The 27,605-nt window shown below is 38.1% G+C and overlaps 7 protein-coding genes across 7 annotated transcripts; 3 read left to right on the top strand and 4 right to left on the bottom strand.

The window, feature by feature from the left end:
- Window positions 1-1,269: 1,269 nt before the first annotated feature.
- Window positions 1,270-2,177, bottom strand: LOC131805536 (trypsin 3A1-like). The gene has a single exon (XM_059128801.1). It carries the CDS (start codon window positions 2,150-2,152, stop codon window positions 1,370-1,372), a length of 783 nt encoding a protein of 260 aa, XP_058984784.1. The 5' UTR covers window positions 2,153-2,177; the 3' UTR covers window positions 1,270-1,369.
- A 4,762-nt stretch (window positions 2,178-6,939) lies between these two features.
- On the top strand, window positions 6,940-7,837 carry LOC101894187 (trypsin eta-like). The gene has a single exon (XM_005175079.4). It carries the CDS (start codon window positions 7,011-7,013, stop codon window positions 7,791-7,793), a length of 783 nt encoding a protein of 260 aa, XP_005175136.1. The 5' UTR covers window positions 6,940-7,010; the 3' UTR covers window positions 7,794-7,837.
- Window positions 7,838-8,985: 1,148 nt separating this feature from the next.
- On the top strand, window positions 8,986-9,946 carry LOC101895007 (trypsin eta). The gene has a single exon (XM_005175084.4). It carries the CDS (start codon window positions 9,113-9,115, stop codon window positions 9,890-9,892), a length of 780 nt encoding a protein of 259 aa, XP_005175141.2. The 5' UTR covers window positions 8,986-9,112; the 3' UTR covers window positions 9,893-9,946.
- Window positions 9,947-11,948: 2,002 nt separating this feature from the next.
- LOC101894011 (trypsin eta) lies at window positions 11,949-12,899 on the top strand. The gene has a single exon (XM_005175078.4). The coding sequence runs from the start codon at window positions 12,036-12,038 to the stop codon at window positions 12,822-12,824; it is 789 nt and encodes a 262-aa protein (XP_005175135.2). The 5' UTR covers window positions 11,949-12,035; the 3' UTR covers window positions 12,825-12,899.
- Window positions 12,900-15,467: 2,568 nt separating this feature from the next.
- On the bottom strand, window positions 15,468-16,331 carry LOC101894840 (trypsin delta). Its single transcript, XM_005175083.4, has one exon. The coding sequence runs from the start codon at window positions 16,291-16,293 to the stop codon at window positions 15,505-15,507; it is 789 nt and encodes a 262-aa protein (XP_005175140.2). The 5' UTR covers window positions 16,294-16,331; the 3' UTR covers window positions 15,468-15,504.
- Window positions 16,332-20,134: 3,803 nt separating this feature from the next.
- On the bottom strand, window positions 20,135-21,433 carry LOC101893838 (trypsin beta-like). Its single transcript, XM_005175077.4, has one exon. It carries the CDS (start codon window positions 21,401-21,403, stop codon window positions 20,582-20,584), a length of 822 nt encoding a protein of 273 aa, XP_005175134.2. The 5' UTR covers window positions 21,404-21,433; the 3' UTR covers window positions 20,135-20,581.
- A 4,966-nt stretch (window positions 21,434-26,399) lies between these two features.
- Window positions 26,400-27,239, bottom strand: LOC131805538 (trypsin beta-like). The gene has a single exon (XM_059128803.1). It carries the CDS (start codon window positions 27,202-27,204, stop codon window positions 26,431-26,433), a length of 774 nt encoding a protein of 257 aa, XP_058984786.1. The 5' UTR covers window positions 27,205-27,239; the 3' UTR covers window positions 26,400-26,430.
- Between the last annotated feature and the right edge of the window lie 366 nt (window positions 27,240-27,605).

The raw sequence follows: 27,605 nt of genomic DNA on the forward strand, positions 1-27,605 counted from the left end.
AAATCCCATAATCTTTTTTCTTTCTGAGCAGTCAAATATTTTTCTTTGAAAATTTCAAACTTTTTTGTGAGAGGTACCAGAAGGAGTGAACCGGTATTGCCCATCTCCGAACTCGATCTAAGTTTGACAATAATATTTCGATGTACCAAGTTTGGATCAAATCGGATACTACCTTCGAGAGATATCGTGCGCACCAGCCAGCCAGCCAGACAGGCGGACGGACATCGCCAGATCGACACCAAATGGCCTGAAACGGATTTGTTCCAAAAAGACCTAGGGTCTAAAACCGTTCTTTCGATGAGGCACGTTTTGACCGTATCAAATAATATATACCCTCTCTAGCCATATGGCTGAGGGTATAAAAATAAGGAAAGACGCAACAGGAGCCAAGTGGGTCTGGATTTAGACTAGGGATATCATAAATTGCCAATTTGTTCCATTTTTTCAAAGAAATCTTAAACGTGGAATTCGAAAAAAAATATATTTTTTCAAAGTTCTAAAAAAATGATTTTTTTCTAAAACTAAAATATTTTTTTAAAGTTTTGAAAATATGGATTTTTAAGGATTAAGAAAAAAACTTGGATTTTTTAAAAAGTCCTTTTTAAGGACTTTCTGGAAAGTGGAATATTTTTTGGAGGACTAAAACAATTTGGTTCAAGGACTTTCAAAAAAGTGGAATATATTTTGAAGGATTTTAGCCACATGACTGAGAGTATAAAAATCATATTTTAGTCTTAGTTTAGTATTTGAACCCGCTCTCCTCTCGTTTAATCCGAACGACTGGTAATAGAGGAAAATTCAGAAGACTGGACCAAGTTGCCAATATTTCATGGAGTCTTGGATATCTTCCAGATAAGGCCTGGAGGGCGTATGAGTATCAACAACGATTATACGCCCTGTTGAACTTCAAAGGCAAAGCCAACAAATCTTGAGGCGTCCATATATTCAACGGTTTAAAATATTGTACGTATTCATATTCGAAATATTTTAGGGGAAAAAATTATGCTTTTTCTGATCTTCTGCTTCGATCCTAAATTATATCCCCATCCTGACCATATTCAGAAAATACACCCCTTGTTTATTGGATAACTAATAGAACAAAATCTCCAAAAAATATTAAAAAAGTTCGGTATTGGTGTGAACGGAACTTCTTTTTAATTACTGTACCTCCCATGGCGTATACGTTATGACGTTAATTATACGTGCAGGTGAACCCCTATCTAAAAAATCACCCATTTTCTCTCCACACAATTTCGAAACTCTCATGAGTGCATCAAACATTTTTTTTTTTTTAAATCAATCACATTTTCATTACAGTTTCCACACACAAAAATTTTGCAAATATTTTCAAAATTAATTGTGGACCACCTTAATTAACCTCCAAACCAGTTTTCTCAGCAATCCAGGGCAAAACAGACGAGACTCGGGCATACACTCCCGGATAATCGGGTAGGGCACAACCCACACCCCATGACACAACACCGTACAAAATATTGTCACGGAACAAGGGACCACCGGAATCACCCTGACACGAATCTTTTCCTCCCTCAGTATAGCCGGCACACATCATCTGCTCGCTCAACGTGGGGAAGATTTGGGCACAAGCATTACGATTGACAGTGGGAACTTCAACGGCCCGCAACACTGCATTCGATTCCAAGGGATTTTTGGTGCCACCCCAACCGGAAATGGTGGCCAAAGTGCCATCGGGTAAATCTTCATTGGCCCTCGGCAATTTGGCATAAGTCAGCTTAAAAGGCAAAGCATTCTCATCATAGTCTTCCAATTCCAAAATCGAGAAATCATAGTCAATAAAGGAGTAATTGTATTTTTCATGTTGATGGATGCGCAGGACGCGTAGCAGCAGACCACCCTTTTCGGAATATGTAGAACCAATGCGCACACTAAACATGGGGGCAGTGGGTAAGTTGCCATCCGTACAATGGGCAGCAGTGAGCACAAAACGTTTGGCAATCAAGGAACCTCCACAGAAATGATTGTACGACTGCAGGGACACTTGGAAGGGTACATCCCTAATGTCCACTTCATAGCCGCCGACAATGCGACCATCCAGGGGAAGATGGGCCGCCGATGCCAATGTCACCAAAAGGCCAATGGCCAGAGAATTAATCCACAATTTTTGATGTCCCATAGTAATCCACGGGCCAAGGTTAGAGTATAACTGTACTCGAATCGCCTCGAAGGCATGGCTTTTTATAGCACCAACATCAAATTGACCAATGTTTTTTTTTTTTTTTGTTGATTAACTTTAAATATTGCAATAAATTAGCTAAATGATTTGCACGTTATCTTTTGTCGATTTGCAAGCGTTAGATATTTGTTTGTTTCGTTCGCCTTGAAAAAGATATTCTTTATCCCCCACCCCCTTGTTATCAACCAAACGTTGAAGTGAAAGTTTTTTTTTTTTGGTGTTTTAAGGATTGGGGTTTCCTGTGATGTGTGATTTATGTGATTTATTTTTAATTTATGGAAAAAAGTTAAAGAACTTTGCAAAAAAAAAAATAAATAAATAAATAAATAAGTATTTTTAACTTCCCTCAGTAGCAGAGGCGTATAAGAGATATCAACAATTATGCGACCAAATGTACTTCGTTGGGAAATCAATAAATCACGGAATAGATAAGAGTTTGTTTATGTAAATAAACCCCATCGATAGTCTACTAAGTATGGGAGACCTCTTGAAAGGCTTCTGGGTGTGGAAGAACTTTTTATTTTTTGATTTATTTTTAATTTAAAGAAAAAATTTATGGAACTTTGCAAAAATAATTTAAAAAAATATATATTTTTTTACTTCCCTGAGTAGCGACGTCGCGTAAGAGATATCAGCAATTATACGACCTGCTGTACTTCTTTGTCAAAATCTATAAATCTTGGAAAAGACAAAAATTTGTTTATGTATACGAGATCAATGGAAAGTTTACCCTCCTCTTGAAAGTCAGCTTGGTGTATAGGAAAAGGAGTTTTTAATTAAATAAGTTTGCAAAAAAATAAAAGAGAATTTTTGACTTATCCGGTTGTGTTAGCGTATGGGAGATGCCAATATTTATACGACCTGATGTTCTTCTTAGGGAAATCAAAAAATCTTGGAACTGATAAGAATTCTTTTATGAATTCAAAATTTATGGAATGTCTACTAAGTATGGAAGACGTCTACAAAGTGTGCTGACCTTAGAAGAACTTAATGGGGCTGTAGTGTTTAGAACATTTATTGAATGTCTTCAAATAATAAAGCCAGGTAATTTTTAAGAAAATCCAAATTTATTTTATAAAAGGAAAAGTGTTCTGGAACTTTACAAAAATTATAAAAATATTATTTTTAAGTTCCCTCAGTTACGGAGGCGTATGCTTTCCGTCAATAGTTTTACGACCTGGTGTACTTTTGGGGAAAATCATTAATCTTATGCATATAAGACCTTCATATGGCCCTCAGCATATAGGTGACCTCTGGCAGATCGCCTGAGGGAAGTCCAGGAAATATTCTCCGGTAGCGTTGGCGTATGAGAGATATCAGTAGCTATACAACCTGATGTTCTTCTTTGGGAAATCAAAAAATTTGGGAGCAGATAAGATATTTTTTATGTATTCAAGATTTATGGAATATCTACTCCAGGTGGCCCTCTGCGTATGGAAGACCTCCTTAGGAACTCCAGAAAATCTATGAATATCTACGTCTGGAAGACCTCTAGAAGGCCGTCTTTGCCTAAAAGACTTATGGAAGGTCTTTTGAGTATAGTATGAAAATCGTCTGTTCTAGAAGACCTCCAGATAGCCATCTGCGTCTGAAAGACCTCCTTAACCTCTGAAGACCTACACATGGACCTCTAGATGGTCGTCTTTGCCATAAAAGACTCATAGAAGGTTTTTTGAGTATGAAGAAACTCCTGACAATCTTCTGTCCTAGAAGATATCCAGATAGTCCTCTGCGTATGGAAGGCCTCTAGAAGGTCGTCTGTAACTTAAAGACCTGTAGACGGTCTTTTGAGTATAAATGGGACTCAAAAAAAAAACTTTTTGTGCATAGAATACCTCCAGATGACCGTTTGTATTTGAAAGACCTTTAGAAAATCGTCTGTGCCTAGTATAGAGGAAATCCAGAAAATCTTCTGTACATATAAGGCACCCAGATGGCCCTCTGCGCTTAAGGGAACTCTAGAAGGCCTAAAAGTCCTAAAGGTGGAATTCTGCGTGCTCCCAAGGGCTTCGAAGGACTTTTGAGTACAGAGAAACTCCTGAAAATCTTCTGTCTTCTGGAGGAATTAATCTACGTCTGGATGGCCTCTAGAAAGTCGTCTGTGACTTGAAGCTTTTTAGAGGTCTTTTGACTCAAACTTTTTGTGCATAGAAAACCTCCAGACGATCCTTTGCGTCTGAAAGACCTTTAGAAAAACGTCTGAGCCTAAAAGACCCATATAAGGTCATCTGAGTACAGAGGAACTCCAGAAAATCTTCTGCACACATAAAGCACCCAAATGGCCCTCTGCGCTTAAGGGAACTCTGAGGGCTCCCAAGGGCTTCGAAGAACTTTTGAGTACAGAAAAACTCCTGAAAATCTTCTGTCCTAGGAGGCATCTATCTACGTCTGGATGGGCTCTAGAAGGTCGTCTGTGACTTGAAGCTTTTTAGACGGTCTCAAAAGACTTCAAAAAAACTTTTTGTGCATAGAATACCTCCAGATGACCCTTTGCCTGTAGAGGTCTCACAATCGCCTATGCCAAGAAGACCCATATAAGGTCATCTGAAAATCTTCTTTACATAGAAGGCACCCAGATGGCCCTCGGCGCTTGAAAGAATTCTACACGGCCTAAGAGTCCTATAGGAGGCATTCTGCGTGCTCCAATAAGCCTTCGATGTACAGAAGACACCCAGGAAGTGTTAAAGGCCTCATAAAGATTTTCAGAGTATTGGAGACCCCTGAAAGATCTAGAGATCTTTTGAATTAGAAGACCTCAAGGATGTCTCAATCATTCCACCATCTTCCATTGACCCAAAACCATACTGTACCAAATTGAGTACCAAAAATACTTTTTGTGCATAGAATACCTCCAGATGACCCTTTGCGTCTGAAAGACCTCTAGAAAAACGTCTGTGTCTAGGTCTTCTGAGTATAGAGGAACTCCAGGAAATCTTCTGTACATAGAAGGCACCCAGATGGCCCTCTGTGCTTGAAGGAATTCTCGAAGGCCTAAAAGTCCTATTGAAGGCGTGCTCCAAAAAGGCTTCTATGTACAGAACACACCCAGGAAGTATTGAAGGCTTCGAAGTATTGGAGACCCCTGAAAGATCTAGTAGACCTATATGAGATCTTTTGAATTAGAAGACCTCTTGGATGTCATTCCACCATCTTCCATTGACCCAAAACCATATTGTACCAAATTGAGTACCAAAAATACTTTTTGTGCATAGAATACCTCCAGATGACCCTTTGCTTCTGAAAGACCTCTAGAAAATCGTCTGTGCCTAGGTCTTCTGAGTAAAAAGGAACTCCTGTACATAGAAGGCACCCAGATGGCCCTCTGCGCTTGAAGGAATTATAGAAGGCCTAAAACTCCTATAGGAGGCGTGCTCCAAAAAGCCTTCGCTGTACAGAAGACGTCCAGGAAGTATTGAAGGCTTCGGAGTATTGGAGAACCCTGGAAGATCTAGTAGACCTATATCAGACCCAACGCACAAAAAGTGATCGTAGTACGAAATTTTGATTTCCATCTCTAATCCTTGCCCAAATACCCACTAACGTACTTAACGTACTTTTTTTTGAAGGAAGCTCCAGAACCACGTCTTTATTTCAACCCTACCCAACCAACAGTGACCCCAGCAACAACTTTCCAATTTTCCATCTCCCTCCGCTCAAGCAAAACCAAATTTTACCATATTTAGTACCATTTAGTACAGTTTTTACACTTGGTACATGTTTCTAAAACCATCTTCTTATATCAAGCCTACTTTCCAAATTTCCCAATTCTTATACAAAATGTCAAAATTTTAACTCATTGTCGTTACTGAATACAAAATGGTACTAAATTTAGTGATGATTTAGTACTTTTAGTACACTTATAGTTCGAATTTTCATAAAACTCGTTGGTTCATCTATTCCATACCCTATTAGAAGCCTTTATTCCAAATTTCAAAACTCTTGCTCTAACGGTTTGCATAATACCATCGAATTAATTTTTAGTACCTTTTTAGTGCATTTAGTGCTCCATAGTTCGAATTTTCAAAACCCCAGTCCTATCTCTCTTCTACACACTTCCAATTGACCCACATTCAAAATTTCAAGATTTTAGCTGTGGCCGTTTCACTTGGGAGTTGATAATTCAGTCTGCCAGTCAACCATTTATAACTCTACTCTTTTACACATAAATAGGTTAGCATACTTTTAGGAGTTTCACATTTAACCACAACAATTGCGCATAAGAGACCTTTAAACAGCTTTAGCAAATGTTTCACGCATAAATTAGTCATGAGATCCTCTCCCAACTAGAATCCCGCCTTCTTCTTCTTCTCACTGTAGTTTAGAAAATCTCCTTTTCAAGGGAAGTCCCTATTGAAATATTTCCTATCTTTTGAAAATATTGGAATCCAATATTTTTCATTCACACTTCCAGTAACGTTTCGATGCCACATAAATTTACCCCTTCATGACTAACCATTAACCAAATCAATGTCAAAAGAAAATTTCAAAATAAGCAACTGCCGAAATGTTTAATAGATTTGATTTTATGACCATCCGCCTAATCGGATTCTTATCGGCAACAGATAACAACGACTTTTCGACCGAATTTTGTTATTTTAGCCATAAAATATATACAACTGTGATAATATTTTATTTAAAGACATCCTAATACACGATAACAGATAAGAGAGAGAGAGAGAGGGGCGAGCATAAAACCTAATCGAATATTTTTGGTCAATTCTAAATTTGTGGCGGGGTCAGCTGGCTGGCAGTTGCGTTTTGGTAGTGCACATCTAAGGAAGTAAAAATCTGGAAAAAAATGTGGAAATTCGCTTTGTTGTTGGTGTTTAGCCTAAGTGCCGCTGTTACTGCTACCGGGGGCCTTGAGTCCCGCATTGTGGGCGGTGTAGAGGAGTCAATTGCTGCCAGCCCCCACCTTGTGTCGTTGCGTTACAAAAAAAATCAATCATCTCCCTTTGAACATCGTTGTTCGGGCACCATCTATTCCGAGAGCATTGTACTGACCACAGCCACCTGTGTCATTGGTCTGGAGGCAAATCACATACACGTTTTAGCCGGTTCCACATATCGTACCGGCCAGGATAGCCCCTTGTATTTGGTGGAGAAATATCTTCTGCATCCGGACTATAACATTTGGTTTACCGACAACGATTTGGCTTTGGTGAAATTGGCCTTTGCCTTATCACCATTTCCCACCAAGGAAATTGCCTCAATCCCAGTGGCAGATACCCTACCACCGTCTGGTAATGTGGCCACAGTTTCTGGTTGGGGTACAACTGTTGCCGAGGCAAATGCCGAATATTCCGATAGCCTACAGATGGCTCAGGTTTCAGTGGTGGATCAGGCGGAATGTCGTCAGATTTATGGTGGAAATCGCATTACGGATGCCATGATGTGTGCCGGTGCTGGAGACACTGCCGATGCCTGCCATGGTGATGCCGGCGGTGCTTTGGTCTATCAGGGAGCGGCCGTTGGTTTGGTATCATGGGGACGTGATTGTGCAAATGCCGAGTATCCTGGTGTCTACACGAACTTGGTCCACTTCAAATCGTGGATTGAAAGTGAGGCAGGAAAATTGTAAAAATGTTTTTTTTTTTCTAAAAAAATAAATTTTGAAAATAAGAACATTTTGGATTTTTTTTTTGGAAGACGAAATTTTTTTATAAAAAGCAAGGTCCCAGAACATGGACAAAAAAGTACAGATTCAGGAACATTTTTTGGTTATTCATAAAATAATAACCAGGATATTCATCAACCCCCAGCTATAACCTTGAATTTTCGCATGTGGGTCAATTTTGGTGTGTAAGGCTGGGGTTTCGGAATTCGAACTATAAGTGTACCAAAAGGTACCAAAAATTTAATTTTTTTAAAAGGCGTTTTTTTTGTAAAGTATCCAGGAATATCGGAAGACCTATTGGTTCATTATAAAATAAAAACTAGGATGTTCATCAACCCCTTAGCCGTTTTGGTCTGTAATTCGAACTATTAGTGTACCAAAAAGTGAAAAAATCGGGTTAAACGGATAAAATTAGAATTTTGAAATTTGAAATGAGGGTCGCTAATGGGATTTAGATGGAAATTCAAAACATAAGTGTACTAAAAGTACTAAAAAACCCAAAATTTGGTACCATTTGGTAATTTGTGAACGGACAGAGCTAAAATATTGACATTTGGTATAAGAAATTTGGGAAGTGGTTGGTTTAGGAAATTTGTAATAAAAAAGTACCGAAATTACTAAATGGTACTGAATTTGGTACAATATGGGTTTGGGCAACGGGTGGAGTTGGATTTTTGAAGGGTGGGTGGGAGGTGGTAGGTGGATTTTCCAAACTAATGCATTTGATCAAAACCAAACCTATCAAAACATATATAAATAAAATATTCTCAAATTTTTGGCCATTAACAGCTAAAAAGTAATTGAACAAAACATTAGCATACTTTTAGGGTTTCCACACTGAATCACAACAAGTAATTCATCAAACTGTCAAAACGCCATTGATCAAATATTTGAATAGAGGCATAATTAAAACCCTCTTGGTCTCTGCACTATTTCTGCTTTTCTCTATTGCTCTCCCTCTCTCTGTTTCTTTACGACCCCCTAACAAAGTGAGGCTTATCTCCCATTACTGGCCACCACTAATCTTTATAATCGACCATAACATGTTTAGATTACCCAAATATAAAGTACATTTTAAAGAAAAATAAAAAACACACAGTTGTCGTACTTCTCAGCAATTTTAGTTTTATTTTCAATTGCTTTTCTCAGCATTTCCTTAACTCAATAGCACGGCATTGCCCAAAGAACCCATCCAGATAACATTCCAAACCCTCAAAGAAACCCATTAAAAATTTATTCCACTTTTAGTTAATAGACGAAACTCAAGCCGGAAAGAGCCAACAATGTTCAAAACTGCATCGATTATTTTACTGCTATCCCTGGCTGCTGGGGCCTGGGCAGCGCCTCAAGCACGTATTGTGGGTGGCCGTGAGGTGGACATTGCCAAACATCCATATTTGGTGTCGATACGCTACAGATCCACTGCCAATGATTCCTACATTCACAAATGTGCCGGTGCTATTTATTCGGCAAGGGCGGTCATCACGGCTGCCCAGTGTGTGGTCGACATTCAGCCGGAAGAAAAGGTAATGGTTGTGGCTGGGGCCAATACCCGTCTGGGTTATGATGGCATGCCTTATCCCGCCTTGAAATGGATTCACCACACCAGCTATTCCGAGTGGACAGTGGACTATGACATTGCCGTAATTATCATCGATGATACCTTTGACTTCACCCATACTCTGATAAAACCACTGCCGATACGTGAATCCCGTCCCGCAAATGGCCGTTTGATGACCGTTACCGGTTGGGGTTATCAGGAGGAGAGTGGTCCATCCACCAGAACCCTGGAAGAAGTTGATGTGCCCGTAGTCGGTAATGATGAGTGCGGCAGTTTGCATGGCGCTGGTGAAATAACGGAACGCATGATTTGTGCCGGCTATCTGAGCGGTGGCAAGGATTCATGCCATGGCGATACTGGCGGTCCTTTGGTTTACAATTCCGAGTTGGTGGGTTTGGTTTCGTGGGGCCGTGGCTGTGCCAGGCCCAATTTGCCGGGAGTTTATACATATGTGGCCAGTTTGAAGAAGTGGGTTGAGGACACCATTGCCGCTAATTTGTAATAACGTTATTATTGATGTTGTTGCTGTTGTTCTTTGAGAAATAAACTTTTTTATGTTGGTAATAAAATTGCATGGAATTTTACTCTTGAAAATGGTAGGGCAGTATTTTAGAAAAGACAAAATGGATCAATAGGTCTCCTTCTATACTGGAGATGAACCATTATACCTACTTCTCAAAAAGAAGAAGGCCTATATGACCTTCTTCTATACAGAAGACGCCCTATAGGATCTTCTTCTATACAGAACACGGCCAATATGACCTTCTTCTATACAGAAAAGAGCCTAATGGGGCTTTTTCTATACAGAAGACGGCCTAATGGACCTCCTTCTATACAGAAGACGGCCTAAAGAGCATTCTTCTATGCAGAAGATGGCCTAAAGAGCCTTTTTCTGTGCAGAAGACAGCCTAAAGAGCCTTCTTCTATGCAGAAGACAACCAAATGGGCCTTCTTCTATACAGAAGACGGCCTAATGGTCCTTCTTCTATACAGAAGACGGCCTAATGGATCTTCTTCTATACAGAAGACGGCCTAATGGGTCTTTTTCTATACAGAAGACGGCCTAATGGGCCTTCTTCTATACAGAAGACGGCCTAAAGGGCCTTCTTCCATACAGAAGACGGCCTAAAGGGCCTTCTTCCATACAGAAGACGGCCTAAAGGGCCTTCTTCCATACAGAAGACGGCCTAAAGGTCCTTCTTCCATACAGAAAACGACCTAAAGGGCCTTCTTCCATACAGAAGACGGCCTAAAGGGCCTTCTTCCACACAGAAGACGGCCTAAAGGGCCTTCTTCCATACAGAAGACGGCCTAAAGGGCCTTCTTCCATACAGAAGACGGCCTAATGGACCTCCTTCTATACAGAAGACGGCGTAATGGACCTCCTTCTATACAGAAGACGGCCTAATGGACCTCCTTCTATACAGAAGACGGCTTAAAGAGCCTTCTTTTATACAGAAGACGGCCTAAAGAGCCTTCTTCTATGCAGAAAACGGCCTAGAGGGTCTTCTATGCAGAAGACGGCCTAAAGAGCCTTTTTCTGTGCAGAAGACAGCCTAAAGAGCCTTCTTCTATACAGAAGACGGCTTAAAGAGCCTTCTTCTATACAGAAGACGGCTTAAAGAGCCTTCTTCTATACAGAAGACGGCTTAAAGAGCCTTCTTCTATACAGAAGACGGCTTAAAGAGCCTTCTCCTATACAGAAGACGGCTTGAAGAGCCTTCTTCTATATAGAAGATGGTCTAAAGAGCCTTCTTCTATACAGAAGACGGCTTAAAGGCCCTTCTTCTATATCGAATACGGCATAATGGCCCTTCTTCTATATACAGAAGCTGGTCCAGCAGACGATCTTCTATGGAGAAAATTAACCAAATGAGACGTCTTGCATACAGAAGACGGCCTAATAGGTCTTATTTTATGAAGAAGACGGTCTAGCATTCTTTTTTACAGCAGATGATCCAATAGTTATCGTATTCTCCTATATAAAATACGTTTCCGTCGGTCTTCTTGTATGTGGAAGATGACCGAGTCCCTTTTGTAAAAAATTGGACACTATGAGACCCCTGATGTAAAAAGTAAATTCTATCTGTTCCCTGTTCGGTAACGTCCCATTTGTTATCTTTTCCTATTCACAACTCAGCGAATCCTTTTAATTTAAAATTCCTTCAACACAACTTATCAACCAAAATGCTTCTTCTTCTTGAACTTGAAATGAAATGCAATACGAAATGACCGCAAACTTTCGTTGGAGAAGAGAGCGAGAGTTGTTCAAATAATAATGTCTCTCTCATTCACTTTCTCCACATCTAAAGTTCGCCCAAACCGGCCGCATTGAAATTACTTAATCGCTCGTCCACTACTGGTCTTCATTGAAAACAATCTGAAATGAAATCGCTATCAGTGGCGAATATAAAATCGATTTTTTTTTAAATACTCCCCTAATCTATGGCCATATCTGGATGATATATTATTTAGACAAGCTATCAAAGTAAACAATGGCAATTTAATTTAACGCTCAGCGTCGACCAGGAAACCCATGGAATTAAACCGTTAACAAATTTATTTCAGTTGAACGTAAAAATTTCCCCACTGAAGACCTCTGAAGGGCGAGACGGAAAAAGACAACCAAAAAAAATAGAGAAAAGATGAAGATTTGTATCAGCCTATTGGCCTTGGTGGTGACCTTGCAGCTGGTTTCATCCAGCAATGCTGGCAAAGTCGAACGTTTGGTGGGCGGCAATGTTGTGGAGTCACACATAACCCAATTCCCCTATGAAGTATCGGTGAGACGCCGCTTCTGTGATGCCTGTGCCTATGAACACTACTGCAGTGGCACAATTTTGTCCAGCAAAGTGGTGATAACTGCCCGTTCCTGTCTGCAGGATGCTGTGCCACAACGCACTCAGGTTGTGGCTTCTACCAGCAAACGTTCGGCCTCGGCCCAAGATGGCCAGGTGTATTTGGTCGAGGGTTTCGTTGAACACAAACACGCCGATATTGCATTGATCCACCTAGCCCTGGAGTTGGTCTTCAATGAGTTGAGCATAGTGCCCGTTACCCTGGCCACTGAACTACCAGCGAAAGGTACCAAGGCTTTGGTGGCCGGCTGGGGTCAATTGTCGGAATTCGAAGCTAATTTCGATGATGGTTTGAAAGCGGTAGAGGTGCCGATTATGGATTTGACTGAATGCCGCAAAGCCTATTTCTGGACCGAAGTTAAGGATTGGGAATTTTGTGCCGGCTATTTGCAGGGTGGTGTTGACGCATGCCAAGGTGATGCTGGCAGTCCATTGATGGTGGATGACCAAATGGTAGGTATCGTTTCCTGGGGCTATGGCTGTGCTCGTCGCGGCAATCCTGGCGTCTACACCAATGTGGTGTTGTTGCGTGAATGGATCGACCAAAATTCCAATATTTTCATTGATTTTTTGTAATTTAAAAAACAGGTTTGAGTGGAAATTGCGATCCAAAGTGAAGATTATAATAATAATAAAAAAGAACCAAAATTATTGAAAATTGTAAAAAAAATAATAATAAAAATAAACGTTTAAAGGGTGCGTATTTATAACAGGGACCCAGAGTGTCGTCTTCTGCATAGAAGAGTACCAATTTACCAATATTGGCCAAAAATAGAATCCATTACAGTATCTTCTTTCAAAAAGATCATTTGGCGGTATTCTCTACAAAGCAAAGACCCATTAAACTCCCTTCAGAAGAGATCCATATGAACATCTTCCATAGAAGGAGGACCGATTGGCCATTCTTTTTCGCGGAATGAATTATTCGTCTTCAACAGAAGACGAGTCAATTGTTCTCCTTACATAGAGATGGGGCTTTCATTGGTGTTTTTCTATGCAGAAGACGGCTCAATTGGCCCTTTTCTATACAGAAGTTGGGAGAATAGGCCTTTTTCTATACAGAAGACGCCTGAATAGACACTCTTCTATACAGAAAACCGCTGGAAAGGCATTCTTCTGTACAGAAGACTGCAGAATAGCCCTTCTTCTACATAGAAGACAGCTTAATAGACCTTTTTCAAACCAGAAGACGTTTGAAAAGGCTTTATGTTATACATAATACGGCTGAATAGGTACTCTTCTATGCAGAGGACGGCTGAATATGGCTACTTTTATACAGAAGACGGCTCAATAGACCTTCTTATAAGCAAAAAACGGCTGGATAGGTCTTATTCTATACAGACGACGGCTGAATATGCCTTCTTCTGTACAGAAGACGTCTGAATGGGGCTTCTTCTATACAGAAGACCGCATAATAGGCACTCTTCTGATCAGAATGCGGCTGAATAGGCCTTCTTCTACACAGAAAACCAGAAGACGGTTGGAAAGGCCTTATTTTATGCATAACACGGCTGAATAGGTATTCTTCTATGCAGAGGACGGCTGAATATGGCTACTTCTATACAGAAGACGGCCCAATAGGCCTTCTTATAAGCAAAAGACGGCTGGATAGGCCTTATTCTATACAGACGATGGCTGAATAGGCCTTCTTCTGCACTCAAGACGGCTGAATGGGGCTTCTTCTATACAGAAGACCGCATAATAGGCACTCTTCTATTCAGAATACGGCTGAATAGGAATTCTTCTATACATAAGACGGGTAAATACGCCATCTTCTAAATAGAAAACGGCAAACTAGGCATTCTTCTATAAAGAAAACGCCTAAATAGACCTTCTTCTATACACAATACGGCTCAATAAGCCTTTTTTATTACATAATACGGCTCAATAAGCCTTCTTTATTACATACAGAAGACGACATAATGGACCTTATCCTATACTGAAGACGGCTGCATAAGCCTTATTCTATACAGAAGTCGGCTGAATAGACACTCTTCTATACAGAACACGGCTAAATAGGACCTCTTCTATAACCTAATGGGCCTTCTTCTACACAGAAGACGATCTAATGGGCTCTCTTCTACACAGAAGACGATCTAATGGGCTCTCTTCTACACAGAAGACGAACTAATGGGCCTTCTTCTATACAGAAGACGAACTAATGGACCTTCTTCTATACAGAAGACGACCTAAAGGGTCTTCTTCTCTATATAAGACGGCCTATTGGTTCTTCTTTTATGCAGAAGACGGCTGAGTCTATATATAGACTGCTCCACAGGACTTCCACGCAGAAGAAGGCTAAAAGGGGGTCTTCTTTTAAACAGAAAACGCTTCAAATGGCTTTCTTCTATACCGACGACGGCACAAGAGTCATTCTTTTATACAGAAGACTGCTTAATAGGTCTTCTTCTTCACAGAAGAGGGCTGAATTGGCCTTCCTCTATACAGAAGACGTCCCAATAGGCCATCTTCTGTGCAGAAGACGGCACTTCAGACCTTCTTCTATAAAGAAGATGGCTGAACGGATCTTCTTTTATTCAGATTATGGCTAAACGGATCTTATTTTGTACATATAAAACATCTCCATTGGCCCTCAACTATATAGAAAGCGGGTCAATAATCTTCTATGAGAAGCTACCCAATGAGTCTCTTCCTATAAAGAAGAAGACCCAGTGTTTCATCATAAGGACGACCAAATGGGACCTCTTCTATTGGAAATCTCGACCCATCTTCTTCTTAAAGAAAGACGAGTCAATATTTCCTCTTCTATGGAAAACAGAATCGAAAGGGACCTCTCCATAAAGAAGGCCGAGACAATGGGTCGTCTTTTATAAAAAAGACTACCTACCTAGTCGACCTAAAGGGTTTTTACCTAATAAAAAAGATGACTCAATTACCCTCTTCTAAAAATAACCCAAGTTAATATATTCTCTTTTGTAGAGAGACTATGCGAAATATGATCGAATGACTTCTTTTCTGTATAGAAGACTAGCCACTGATCCCTCTTTTAGACAAAAGACGACCAAATGGTTTCACTTCAAGCGATTCTCTTTTACAAAGAAGTCTAGACATAGGGTTATCGTCTCTAAAAATATAGACTCATATCACGACCTTCATAAAGAAATTGTCCCAATCGTTGGTCTTCTAGAGATTTCCCTTTCCTAGTAATTAACCGCAAAGACCAGGTCCCCCAACTCCCTTAAACCTTCAATTGAATCATTCATTTTAATTTCAATTTTCCTTTATTATCATCCCCTTACAAAAAAGCATATTCAACAGTGTTCACACGAGCCGTATTCTCAATCCATTCGTATAGATCAGGTACGGAAGCATAAACACCTGGGAACAGACGACGGGCACAGCCAATACCCCACGATACAATGCCCAACAATTCGTTGTTGCGGATCAATGGGCCACCCGAATCACCTTGGCAGGCATCCTTGCCACCACCGGTAACACCGGCGCACAACATGCGATCGGTCAACATCAGCGGGTAGGACTTCTTGCAGCTGCTTAGCTCAACATAGTTGACAGTGACTTGTTGCAATTGATTAGGGATATCGCCACCCTCAACCAGGGTACCCCAACCGGTGACAATAACTTCGGCCCCAGCTTCGGGTCTGGCCTTGGCCAAGCTGATGGGTTGAATGCGATTGTTGAATGGGAAGTTGCCACGTAATACCAAAATGGCAACATCATAATCATTGGACGATGTGTACTTCTCGTGGACAATAATTTTGCTCACCGGCAATTCCCATGTAACATCATCCAAATAGGTGGAACCGGCAACAATGGTCAAAAGGCTGAGATCCAATTCGCCAACCACACAATGGGCAGCCGAAACAATGATGTTACTGCTGTAGACACTGCCACCGCAACGATGTCTGCCGCGATAACGCATCGAAATTTGATGGGGATATTGTTCGATGTGGGCATCGGAGCCACCAACAATACGGCCATCCAACATGGGTACCGCGGAGAGTACGTTGGCGGCCATTAAGCCTGGCACGACGAGCGCGCACAATAAAACGAAATACTTTAACATCCTCAGGCTACCACGCTGCTAGCACTAAGCGTTGTGCATAAGATTACGCCATATTTATATGGAGTGTGAAGCGATAAATGGGAGCGAATTGTAGATTATGCCGCCAATATCAAATGCCAATAAATCAAGGCGTAATCTTTTATCTTGGGATTTTTCACGTTCATATTGGCAGCAACAATAACAACAACAATACAATACTACGTAGAAGTTTTGTTGCAGATTGATTTACTGACCAGACATCGTTTTTGGAAGTGGAGTCTGATAGGAGTTTGATTTGCATTGGAGATTTTGGTGGAACTATTGGAGGATTGTTTTCATTTTTGCTGGTCAAAAATTCCAGGAAGATTTTGCTCTGCTATCATTTTCGCTCATTCCTTAAAAAAATATGGTTTTTGTCTTTGTTTTAAATTCTCTGAAACAGTGGCATTTAAAATATATATATATTTTTTTTTTAATTTTTTGTAATTGTTTATATCTCTCATTCCATTCATAATTCTTCATATTTCTTAATGTGTGTGTGTGTGTTTCGCGAAAAGATTTTAATAATGGCTTAATGTAAGTTGGCAACACTGAAATATTTTTATCTGTGAGCCAGACCAATCTGTTAAAATACCATTGAAATGATCAATTTCAAAGCATACTTTGAGGCGTCAATGTGCTAATCAACAAAAAAAAACATGGAAGACATAATAAATTGAAAATGGCTGGAAATGAAAGGGTAATGGAAAGCAAATTGAGCCAAAATGGCGAGAAAAGGATCTCCGTTAATAGAAACAAGTGAAAAAACATTAAGTTCGGCCGGGCCGAACTGTTAATACGTGGAAGGTAAAGGAAACATTTTATATAAAAGTATCTAAATTCAAACGTGCTCCACTTTAAACTACAAATACCAGTAAGACCGCTGGGATAATGCTGTTAAACTTTTCAAAAAACCATAATGTGGGTGAGCCTGTTCTTTTGGGGGTCATACCAAAACGGAAACCCCTGTAGACAATTTTATACTTCAAGGATTTTCATCTACCAAATCTTATTAAATATCAAATTTGAAACAATTTCGTGGGTAAATGTGACTAGGATTATCAAAATACCGAATATCGGTGGGTATCGTTATGTGTGCGCTATACGAAAATGTGGACCTAAATATTCAATGTTCTACCACCGGAACTAGAACCCATTATGACCTACAAATACCAATTGTTAGATAAATCCGTGAAAAAAATTGGCAAAAATTATCAAAATACCGAAAATCGGGAGGTACCGTTATATGGGGGCTTTACAAAAAACGTGGACCTAAATTTTCAATGTTCTACCACCGGAACAAGAGCCCATTATGACCTAAAAATACCAATTGTTAGACAAATCCGTGGAAAAATGTGGCAAAAATCATCAAATTACTGAATAGCGGGAGGTTGCATTATCTAGGGGCTATAGGAAAACGTGGACCAATGCATACTATGTTGTGCCACGGCGGCTAGAACCCACTGCGAACTACATATACCGATTTTTGGAAAAATCCTTGGAAAATTGTGGCAAAAATTATCAAAATACCGAATATCGGAAGGTAACGTTACATGGGGGCTATACAAAAACGTGGACCTATACATACACAATGTTTCACCACAAGATCTAGAAGGCATCATGACCTACCAATACCGATTTTTAGACAGATCCGTGAAAAAATGTGGCGAAAATCATCAAAATACCGAATATTGGGAGGTACCGTTATATGGGGGCTATGCGAAGAACTGGAACTGCATAGAAAATTTTCTTTCATAGACTGTAGTGTCCATTAGGAACTTCAAATACGAAATTTGAAACAATTCCGGTGAATAATGTCGCTAAAATCATGTAAATATCGAATATCGGGGGACACCGTTATATGGGGGCTACACAAAGGCGTAGGTCTGCATAAGTAATTTTTCGTCATAGGCTGTAGTACCCATCAGCAACTCAAAATACGAAATTTGAAACAATTCCGGGCAATGATGTCCCTAAAATCATGAAAATACCGAATATCGGGGGGTACCGTTGTATGGGGGCTATACGATATCGTGGATCTATATAGATAATTCTCTTTTAGGGAGTAAAGTACTAAAAAAGAACTTCTTTTGTGTATTTTCAGACAATTCTATTGAAAAATTTGGCTACAATCATCAAAATACCGAATATCAGGGGGTACCAATATATGGGGGCTATATAATATGATATCGTGGACCGATGTAGCCCATCTTCGAACTTACCCTGCTTGCAGACAAAAGACTGATGTGTGCAAAATTGTAGCTTCCTATCTTAATTCGTTTTGACTCCAGCGTGATTAAAACAGATGGACGGACAGGGCTAAATCGTCTTAGAATTTTATGCTGATCAAGAATATATACATACTTTGTTGGGTCTACAATTTTTTTCGAGGAGTTACAAACGAAATGACGAACTTCATATACCCTCCATACCATGTATGGAAAAAAACGAGGGAGATTTTGGATTTGGTCGGCTGTATAGTCGGTAGCACCCATGGTAGAAGAATATAGGTAGATGCATCAACGCTTGGGAACATTGATATGTCAAAATTTTTTAAGTGCTTTGTCAAAAATAAGTCAATTTTTATATATTTTCTTATACGACGCAAATCGGGTGTTGTAATGATATGTATTTTTCAACAATTTTTACAAATTTCAATATTTTTTCATTCACGATTTTCAATATCAAAATCGGTTTGACAGTTCATTGTTCCAGCAGCTGTGTCGATGCGTCTACCTAAATTCTTCTACCATGGTAGCACCCCAACAACATGTCAAACTTGGCAGCATTTCTTTGATGAACAGTTAAGAGAAAGTTACCTGTAGTTCGATTCTCTAACTCATTTTTCGAGTTACCAACAAAATTAATTTTTCATAAAGTTACGTTACGTCCTGTCGATGGCAACAATGTTGTCAACTTAAATTTGGACATTTTATTCACAATTTTGCGTTTAAATTTTACCGATATTTGTGGGTAACTCAAAAAATGCATTAGAGAGTCCCACTGCATTTGTCCTCCATAAAAAGAACTATAGCATGCAAAATTTTTGTATTTTATATAAGAATAAGGAAAAATGAGTAAAAAAAAGAAGAACTTCCATTACGCTACTTGGTTCACTGAAAAAAAAAAAAAAAAAAACAATTTTCAAAATAACAAAAAAATGTTCAAGTTGTTCGCAGAAAAATAAATCACGCAATTAATTGTCGCAGGAGGAAGAAGAAGAGTAACAGAAGATTTCAACAAGAAATTTGTCCGGCAAGACTTTGCAAAATCTCAGTAACTGTCAATTTCTCTTTTACATCGCTCTCTTTTGCCGAACATTTAAGTAATCAGACACGATTCAAAATTTGCAACAATTGCTCCAAATTTTTGAGCTGCAAGAGTCCCATTTTTTTATTTCCTAATCGTATTCTGATATAATCTAAAGGTGAGAATACATAAAACGCTTTTTTGACAGACTTAAGTTATCGGCTGGCTTCTTCGGAACAGAACAAAGGATTCAACCTAAAACTTCAACCTAAAACTTCTTTGTTCCTCAAGTAGAAGCCAGTGGATGACTTAAGCCAGTCAAAAAAGGGTTTTATGCTTTATAACCTTAATTCTCCATTCGACCCATATAAAGTGTAGCCAAATCTCAAATATATTATCTTTCATATCTCACTCTTACGAAACTTTTAAGTTAACAGACGCAATTCAAAATTTGAAACATTTCTTGTACATTTTTGCCTTAAAGAGGCCTATTTTTTCATTTGCAATCGTATTCTGATCCAATTCTTCCTTCGCCTCATATAAATTCTGTAAAAGTGCAACCAAATCTCAAATATTTGCTGTCAAATTTGTAATATATTTATTTTTAATGCTTCTTTCAAAATATATTTACAAATAAATGTTATATATGTGTATTTTTTGGATAAATATATAATAAAATAGTTAAATAAAACATTGTTCATTTTTGGCTTAAGTTTTTAGTAAAAATTTGTTCGTTTTTGGCGGAAACAGAATGAGGACTTCATGCTTTTTTTTCTGGCTTCATTACACTATGGGGGATTGTCAGAGCCTTAAGGTGTGAGTACATAAGTAGCTTGGCATCATGACTAGGCATATTAATGTCAAATTTTAAAGAAAACGGCGGCAGAATTTGAGTGCGGTTCTGGAATTATGATATATTACAAAATACGCCATGCCAAGACTTGAAGCTGCTTATGTATTCTCACCTTTACTTTTTCAACTCCTTACATCCTCAATTCCTCAATTTTTTTAGACATTCGCTTTACAAATAGGGCTGGGCATTTTCCAAAACCCATTGAGTATGATATGGAACACTGGCATAAACACCGGGGAAACCTTCTCGAGCACAACCAATACCCCAGGAAACAAGACCCACCAATTTGCCATCTACCACCAATGGACCACCAGAATCACCTTGACACGAATCCTTGCTCGAATCCTCAACTCCAGCACAGATCATTTCCTCGGTAATGTCATAACTGCGACTGGCATATTGGCTACTGCAATACTCACGATCGACAATATTCAATTCGACCATTTGCAAATGATTGGATATGTTTGTGGCATCCTCAGAACTTTTACCCCAACCACTTACGATGGCAGTGCGACCAGCTTGGGGTTTCTCTGCAGCCAATGGAATGGCTTGCACACTCTCCGAATACACCAAAGGATCGGCCAAAATAATGAGACCCACATCGTTGACATGGGTTTTTTTATTGTATCCAGGATGAGAAATTAATTTGATGACTTCATGGCCCGGATCATTATCGAGCAGAGAGGATTTTCCAGCCACAATACGTATGTTCGAAGCATAACGCCCCTTGATGCAATGGGCCGCGGTGAGAATGACGCGAGAAGCATAGATGGCACCACCACAAATATGCAGCAAAGTGTTTGTATCCAAACGTACCGAGACCTGGTATGGCAGGCGCTCAATAGCAGTTTCAACCCCGCCAATAATATGTCCTTCTTTGCCAATGACACCGCTTAGCTTGGGTGGTATCACCGAGGCTTGATTTTGTACGAATAGTGTGGTGACTGTTAGCACCACAGCCAAGAGTAGTAGATTGTTACGCTTTAACATTTTCACGACGTTATGATATTTGAAATGTCTTTATCATGGCCTTTTATATGTCGTGAACATGTTTGAAAGCCAATTTTATGATTGTATTATTCTGGATAATCGCTGTTTTGTTGTTGCTTTCTTTCTTTTTTTTTATTTTGGTGTTAGAGCGGCAACTTTTCTTGTCTTAACACACTGAAAGATAGGTACTTTAGTTTTGAATCAAAGTGTATTATCAAATTGGAGAGGGGGAGGATTAATAAGGCAGGGCACTGAATGGGATGAACAAAATTTTTGGAAGAAAGCAGATCGGGGAAAATGGTGAATGTAAATGACATGGTAATCAGTTTTTAAATCTGTAGATTGCAAATGCCGTCATGTTAATACGTTATTACTTTTGTTTATAGAATTTTAGCAACAAGTTCGATAGTGTGTACTCCACTCCAAGATAGCTAAAATGTATATCTGTCGTTTCAAAACATCCATAGGGGGCATCACATTGGACAATATGCCTGTGTTATGACTGTCACAGCTTTATTTTACTTAAAAAAAACTTGCCATAAAAATCCTGGGCTGACAAACATATATATTTTTCAAAAATCAATGGAAAAAATAGCCATTAAAACCAAATTAATATTTTTTTCAAATCTATTCCTTACTTTCCGGCATGTAAATATATTATTTTATCCGTTTAAAATAAAGGGAGCAACCTGTTCGTTAGTGTGTACTCAACTTAAGTTCAAACTGAAAAGTGCTGCCAATTTTTATTTCTAAATAAGCAAGGTGGCATCACAATGCTCAATATTTCAGTATAATCAAAATGTTTTCCAAAAAGTCATTCCGAATAATATCTAATAAAATCGAAATAAATATTAGCAAATCTAGTCTTTAAAACAAATTAAATTTTTACAAATCTATTCCTTATTTTCCGGCATGTAAATATATTTATTTAGCTGCTTAAGAAAAAGGTAGTAACCTTTTACTTAGTGTATACTCAACTTAAGTTCAAACTGAAAAGTGCTGCCAATTTTATTTCTAAATAAGCAAGGTGACATCACAATGGTAAATATTTCAGTATAGACATCATTTTCTCAAAAATCATTCCGAATAATATCTAATTAATTCGAAATAAATATTAGCAATTCTAGTCTTTAAACCAAATTAAATCTATTCCTTACTTTCCGGCATGTAAATATATTATTTTATCCGTTTAAAATAAATGGAGCAACCTGTTCGGTAGTGTGTATTCAGCTTAAGTTCAAATTGAAAAGTGCTGCCAATTTAATTTCTAAATAAGCAAGGTGGCATAATTTTCTCAAAAATCATTCTGAATAATATCTATTAAAATCGATATAAATGCAAACAAAGTCATTTCATGTGCTTATTCCCATCTTTGCATTTTCTGTAATTAAGCTTGTTAAATATCACTGCATGGAAAACAGATTCCCATCTCTGATTTGTGTATGTACAATGGATTTATAAATATACATTTTGACAATAGAACGCTGTCAAATGAATAATTTTGAAAAAAAAAATTGTAAACATATGATTGCGTGACATTACCTTCTTAATTCTACCATATATTATTACTACCATATGAAAGCAGCTAGTTCGGTAGTGGGTACTCAAATAAAGTTCGTACTGAAAAGTGACCCCAATATTCCCTCCATGCATCCATGATCGAAAAATAGATGTAGTCGCATCGACACAGCTGCTGGGACAATGAACTGTGAATAATTATTACAATTTGTAAAAATTTTTGAAAAACCCATGGTGCAATATAAAGGTGAGGTAGAGCTATCAGCTGATTACATTTTTTTTCTAAGTGTGCCCAAACTTCTGCCAATTTTTTTGTGTATGTATTTATTGTTTTCAAAATAAAAACAAATTATTTTTAAAATCAATGATTGGAAGGCGCGTGTGAGACGCGCAATAAAGCTATTCGGCAGTTTTATCATGAAATTGAAAGATAGAACTGTTTAGATTACATTTTTGAAAGAAAATCTAGGCATTTCATTCATTTTTCCCGCTGTTCAATAGATTTTAAAAATGAGGATAAATATTGAATAAATGAAAACAACTTGTGGTGTGCAAATTTGACAGGAAGCGGGCATAGCCTCAGAGCTGTATTTCTGTAGTTTTACGAAGCTGTTCTACCTCCTTATTGTACCATGGAAAACCCCCGATTTGCGTCGTATAGGAAAAATCTACTTTTTTTTCTCAAAACATTTAAAAAATTTTGACATGTCATTTGACATTTCCAAGCGTTGATGCATCTACCTGTATTCTTCTACCATGGTGGCATCCGAGTGGCCGATATTTAAGGAGCTTCTAATTGACGGAGTTTTTCATAAAGTCATTGGGAAATATCTATTAAAACAAATATCATTTTTTTCAAATCTTTCTGTACACCACTTTTCGTCATATTATTAAAGGCGTTTGGGCAAATGGAAGCAGTTTGTTCGGTGGTGTATACTCAATTAAAGTTCTAACTGAAAAGTGCTGCCAATCTTCCCTTGAAAATGCGCAAGGTGGCATCGCAGTGGGCGATATTTAAGTAGCTTCATATATAAATGGTAAAGAGTTGATACTTTTCATTGCTCGGAAATTGACCTCTAGGAATTTCCAAAAATAGAATTTCCGCCAGATTTATTTTTTTTGGATTGCCATATTACACCTTTTCCTAACATTCTTCCCTATCTTTGCCATTAAATATACTTATATATTTTTTCTTCCTAACATTCTTCCCTGCCCTCGCCACTAAATATCAATTTACGCATTAGAACAAAAACTTGGCCATAAATTCGGTTTATATCCATTATAAATGACATTTTTCGGTAGTCTTTCTTTAAACGGGACATATCGTAAAATTAACCCAAATCGATAAGGAAAAAACAAAACTAATTGGGTCCACACAACAGGTTTATTATCCAATAAACAAAATTATCGAAAGCGATATAAAGTTTATTGGGTCGACATGACATAAAAACAAGGCAAATATATTTTTATTGTAATACCACCCTAGAGGAGTCAAGAGATTTTTCCAGGTGCTAAGAATATGTATGCGGTGACATAGAGTACTGATAAATGTTTATGAGGCCGCTAGTTTTATGCTGGAATTCAGAGGCTCTCATAAACATTTTGGTTGTAAAATTATTTTATTTTTTTTTTTTTAGTTTTTTATATCCTAATCCTGAGATTTTTTTTTTCATGTTTTCATGTTTACTACCTTTTTGTTTATCAAAAAAAAAAAAAAACTCGTGCCAATATTTGTCGAATGACGAATTCATTTCCCTGGAAACCCCCTTTACCATAGCCTTAGTCATTGTGCGTTTAAATGAGCAAACTTTGAACAATACTAATCAAATATGTGATTAGTAATAATAACGGTGTCTCTCGTTATTAGCCAGACAAGTACTTGCGAACCGATAACACTTAATTCTGGTAAACAAATTTGGATTAAGTTACAGAATTTGATAACACAAGTGAAAATGTGTTAAGTCATGCTAGTTTGCCGAAACAAAAAATAAAACCTTACCAAATTTTAATAGCTTTTGAACCCAAAAACTAGTAATAGTGGCTAAAAAAAAATATTATTTCAGAAAATCTTCTATGAAAATGAAAAAATCATTAGGTACTAGCCACCGGTCCTGATTTGACTTTAATTTTTAAAATTGTGTCTTCCAGGATCTTTTGAACCCAAAAACTAGTAATAGTGGCTAAAAGAAAAATAATATTTTAGAAAATCTTCCATGGAAATGAAAAAAAATCATTAGGTACTAGCCACCGGTCCTGATTTGATTTTAATTTTCAAAATTGTGTGTTTCAGGATCTAAGAGAATTTGCCAAATTTTTAACAGAAAATCGATTTGATACCCTAAAAACCTGTGAAAGTCACAGTCAAATTTGACAGAAAACAAACATAATTTTGATCAATGCATTTTATCTTAACAACTTCTTAATAGGAAATTATGGAACAATAAAACATTTAATACAATGAAAGTCAACTTCATATTGGCTGATATTGTGAATTTGAAGGTTTTTTCCTTTTTTTGATTTATCTTATGCGAAACTTAACTTCGTCTTACATTAAATAGGATATGGCAACACTGAGGCTTGTTAAGTGCTGCCAATGTTTATTCAAAGAGAGAGAAAGTGGCATTGTTTGATCATAACGGTAATCCATATCCCCTTTCAGCTACCATACCAATAAAGTGGGGTACACACTATTGAACATTTTTAAAAAAGTAAAGTTGGGTACACACTATTAAACACATTGCTCTATATTAACTCTAATTCATTGTATTAAACATTTTAGACCAGTGTATTGATTCTTATTCTATGAAAAAAGTAAAAAAGAAAACTTTTATAAAGGAAATAGATGTTTTATTTCACATATTTAAAGATTGACATTTTTTTTGATGTCATAAAAGGAAAATCCACTATCGTAGTAAAGTTTTTTACATTCTTGTAGTTTTGGAACAAAGCAAAGATAGGTTACAGAAAAATTTAAAGCTGGATATTATTTTTTGAAATGAGATTACCTTGATTTAAGTTGACCATGTTTTACAGTTAGAGATCTTTAAGTGCTGCCAATGTCAATTCAGAGAGAGAGAGAGAGAGAGAGATATTATTGGATAATACGAGTAGTCCATATCCTCTTTCAGCTACCATATTAATAATGTGGGGTACACATTATTAAACATCGTTTTTTATTAAACATAGGAGTGAAGTTGGGTACACACTATTGAACATATTCTATAGATTAACTCTAATTCTTTTATTAAACATTTAAGGCCAGTGTTTTAATTCTTATTCTACGAAAAGACAAATGAAAACTTTTATAAAGGAAATAAATGCCAAATGAAAAAAAATTAAAGGATCGTAGAAAAGTTTTTTTTACCTTTAATGCATTTATTTGATTATTCCATGTTTTACAATTAAAAATCTTAATTTTTCCTCATTGCCCTTATTTCAGATCGAAAATAAAACACTTTCTTCTTTAGCTATTATTATACAACATTTATTCAATCAAAAAAACCCTAAGTTCAAGCCAAGTTAGCTTCAATCCAATCTCTCAATTCTGCGACATTGCTGTAGACGCCGGAGAAATCGGCGCGAGCACAGCCAACACCCCAGGAAACAATACCGACCAATTCACCGTTGGCAACCAATGGACCGCCAGAGTCACCTTGGCAAGCATCCTTACCGCCATTTTCAACAGCAGCGCACAACATAACATTGGTGATTTCGTTGATGCCAGCATATTGGCTATTGCACACATCTCTGGCGACAATCAAAACCTCGGTTTTTTGCAAAATCGAGGCAGAAGCACCATCTTCCTCGGTGGTACCCCAGCCAGTGACAACAGCAACGGTGGTGGGTTCAGGTTCAGCGGTGGCCAATGGAATGGGTTGGGCGGTGGCACTGAATGGAATATCCGAAGACAAGAAGATCAAGGCAACATCATTGTTGATCGAAGAGGAATCGTATTTCTCGTTCTTGACAATACGTTGAGCACCGATGACATTGGTGCTACCACCAACCTTGGTTACACCATATTGAATGCTGTAGGAACTGGCACCCAAGAAACTGTAGATACAATGAGCAGCAGTTACAACAACGCGGGAGTTGTAGATGCTACCACCGCACACATGGGAGCCCAAAAGGCGTACAGACACCTGATAGGGATATTGATCAATGGTTGTATCCTCACCGCCTACAACACGACCCTCCAAATCGGGAATCAGACGTGGCAAAATGACACTGCCCAAAGCAGAGGCAGCCATCAAGGCCAATAAAACAAAGGTACAGCGAAACATGTTGTATTCGAAAGAGAATTCTTTAAACTACATGAATTGCTAGAAATTTGCAGGTATTTTATACTTTCTTTACCTTTTCGGAAAACATCGAAAAACATCATAAATTTGAATATATCAAAGCCCCCAAATTTACAATGGCTGTTTTTGATTTCTACTGAGTTTTGGGCGTTATCAGCAAAATAAGTTCGCCAATATTTTTTGCTGTGTTTTAATATCTGTGATTTGTGGCCTTTGTGTCATGACGTAGAGCAGTGCCTGCTTGCAAGCCAAAGCAAGCCATGAATATTTATTCTATCCTTGGAAATTTTGCCGATTCTAAAATAATATTTTTATTTTTGTTATCGGATTTATATTTAGATCTCTATCTCTTCGAATGTTTTACCAGAAATCGAAAAAATATC

Source organism: Musca domestica, unplaced genomic scaffold (genome assembly GCF_030504385.1).
Source record: "Musca domestica strain aabys unplaced genomic scaffold, Musca_domestica.polishedcontigs.V.1.1 58, whole genome shotgun sequence".
NCBI lineage: Eukaryota > Metazoa > Arthropoda > Insecta > Diptera > Muscidae > Musca > Musca domestica.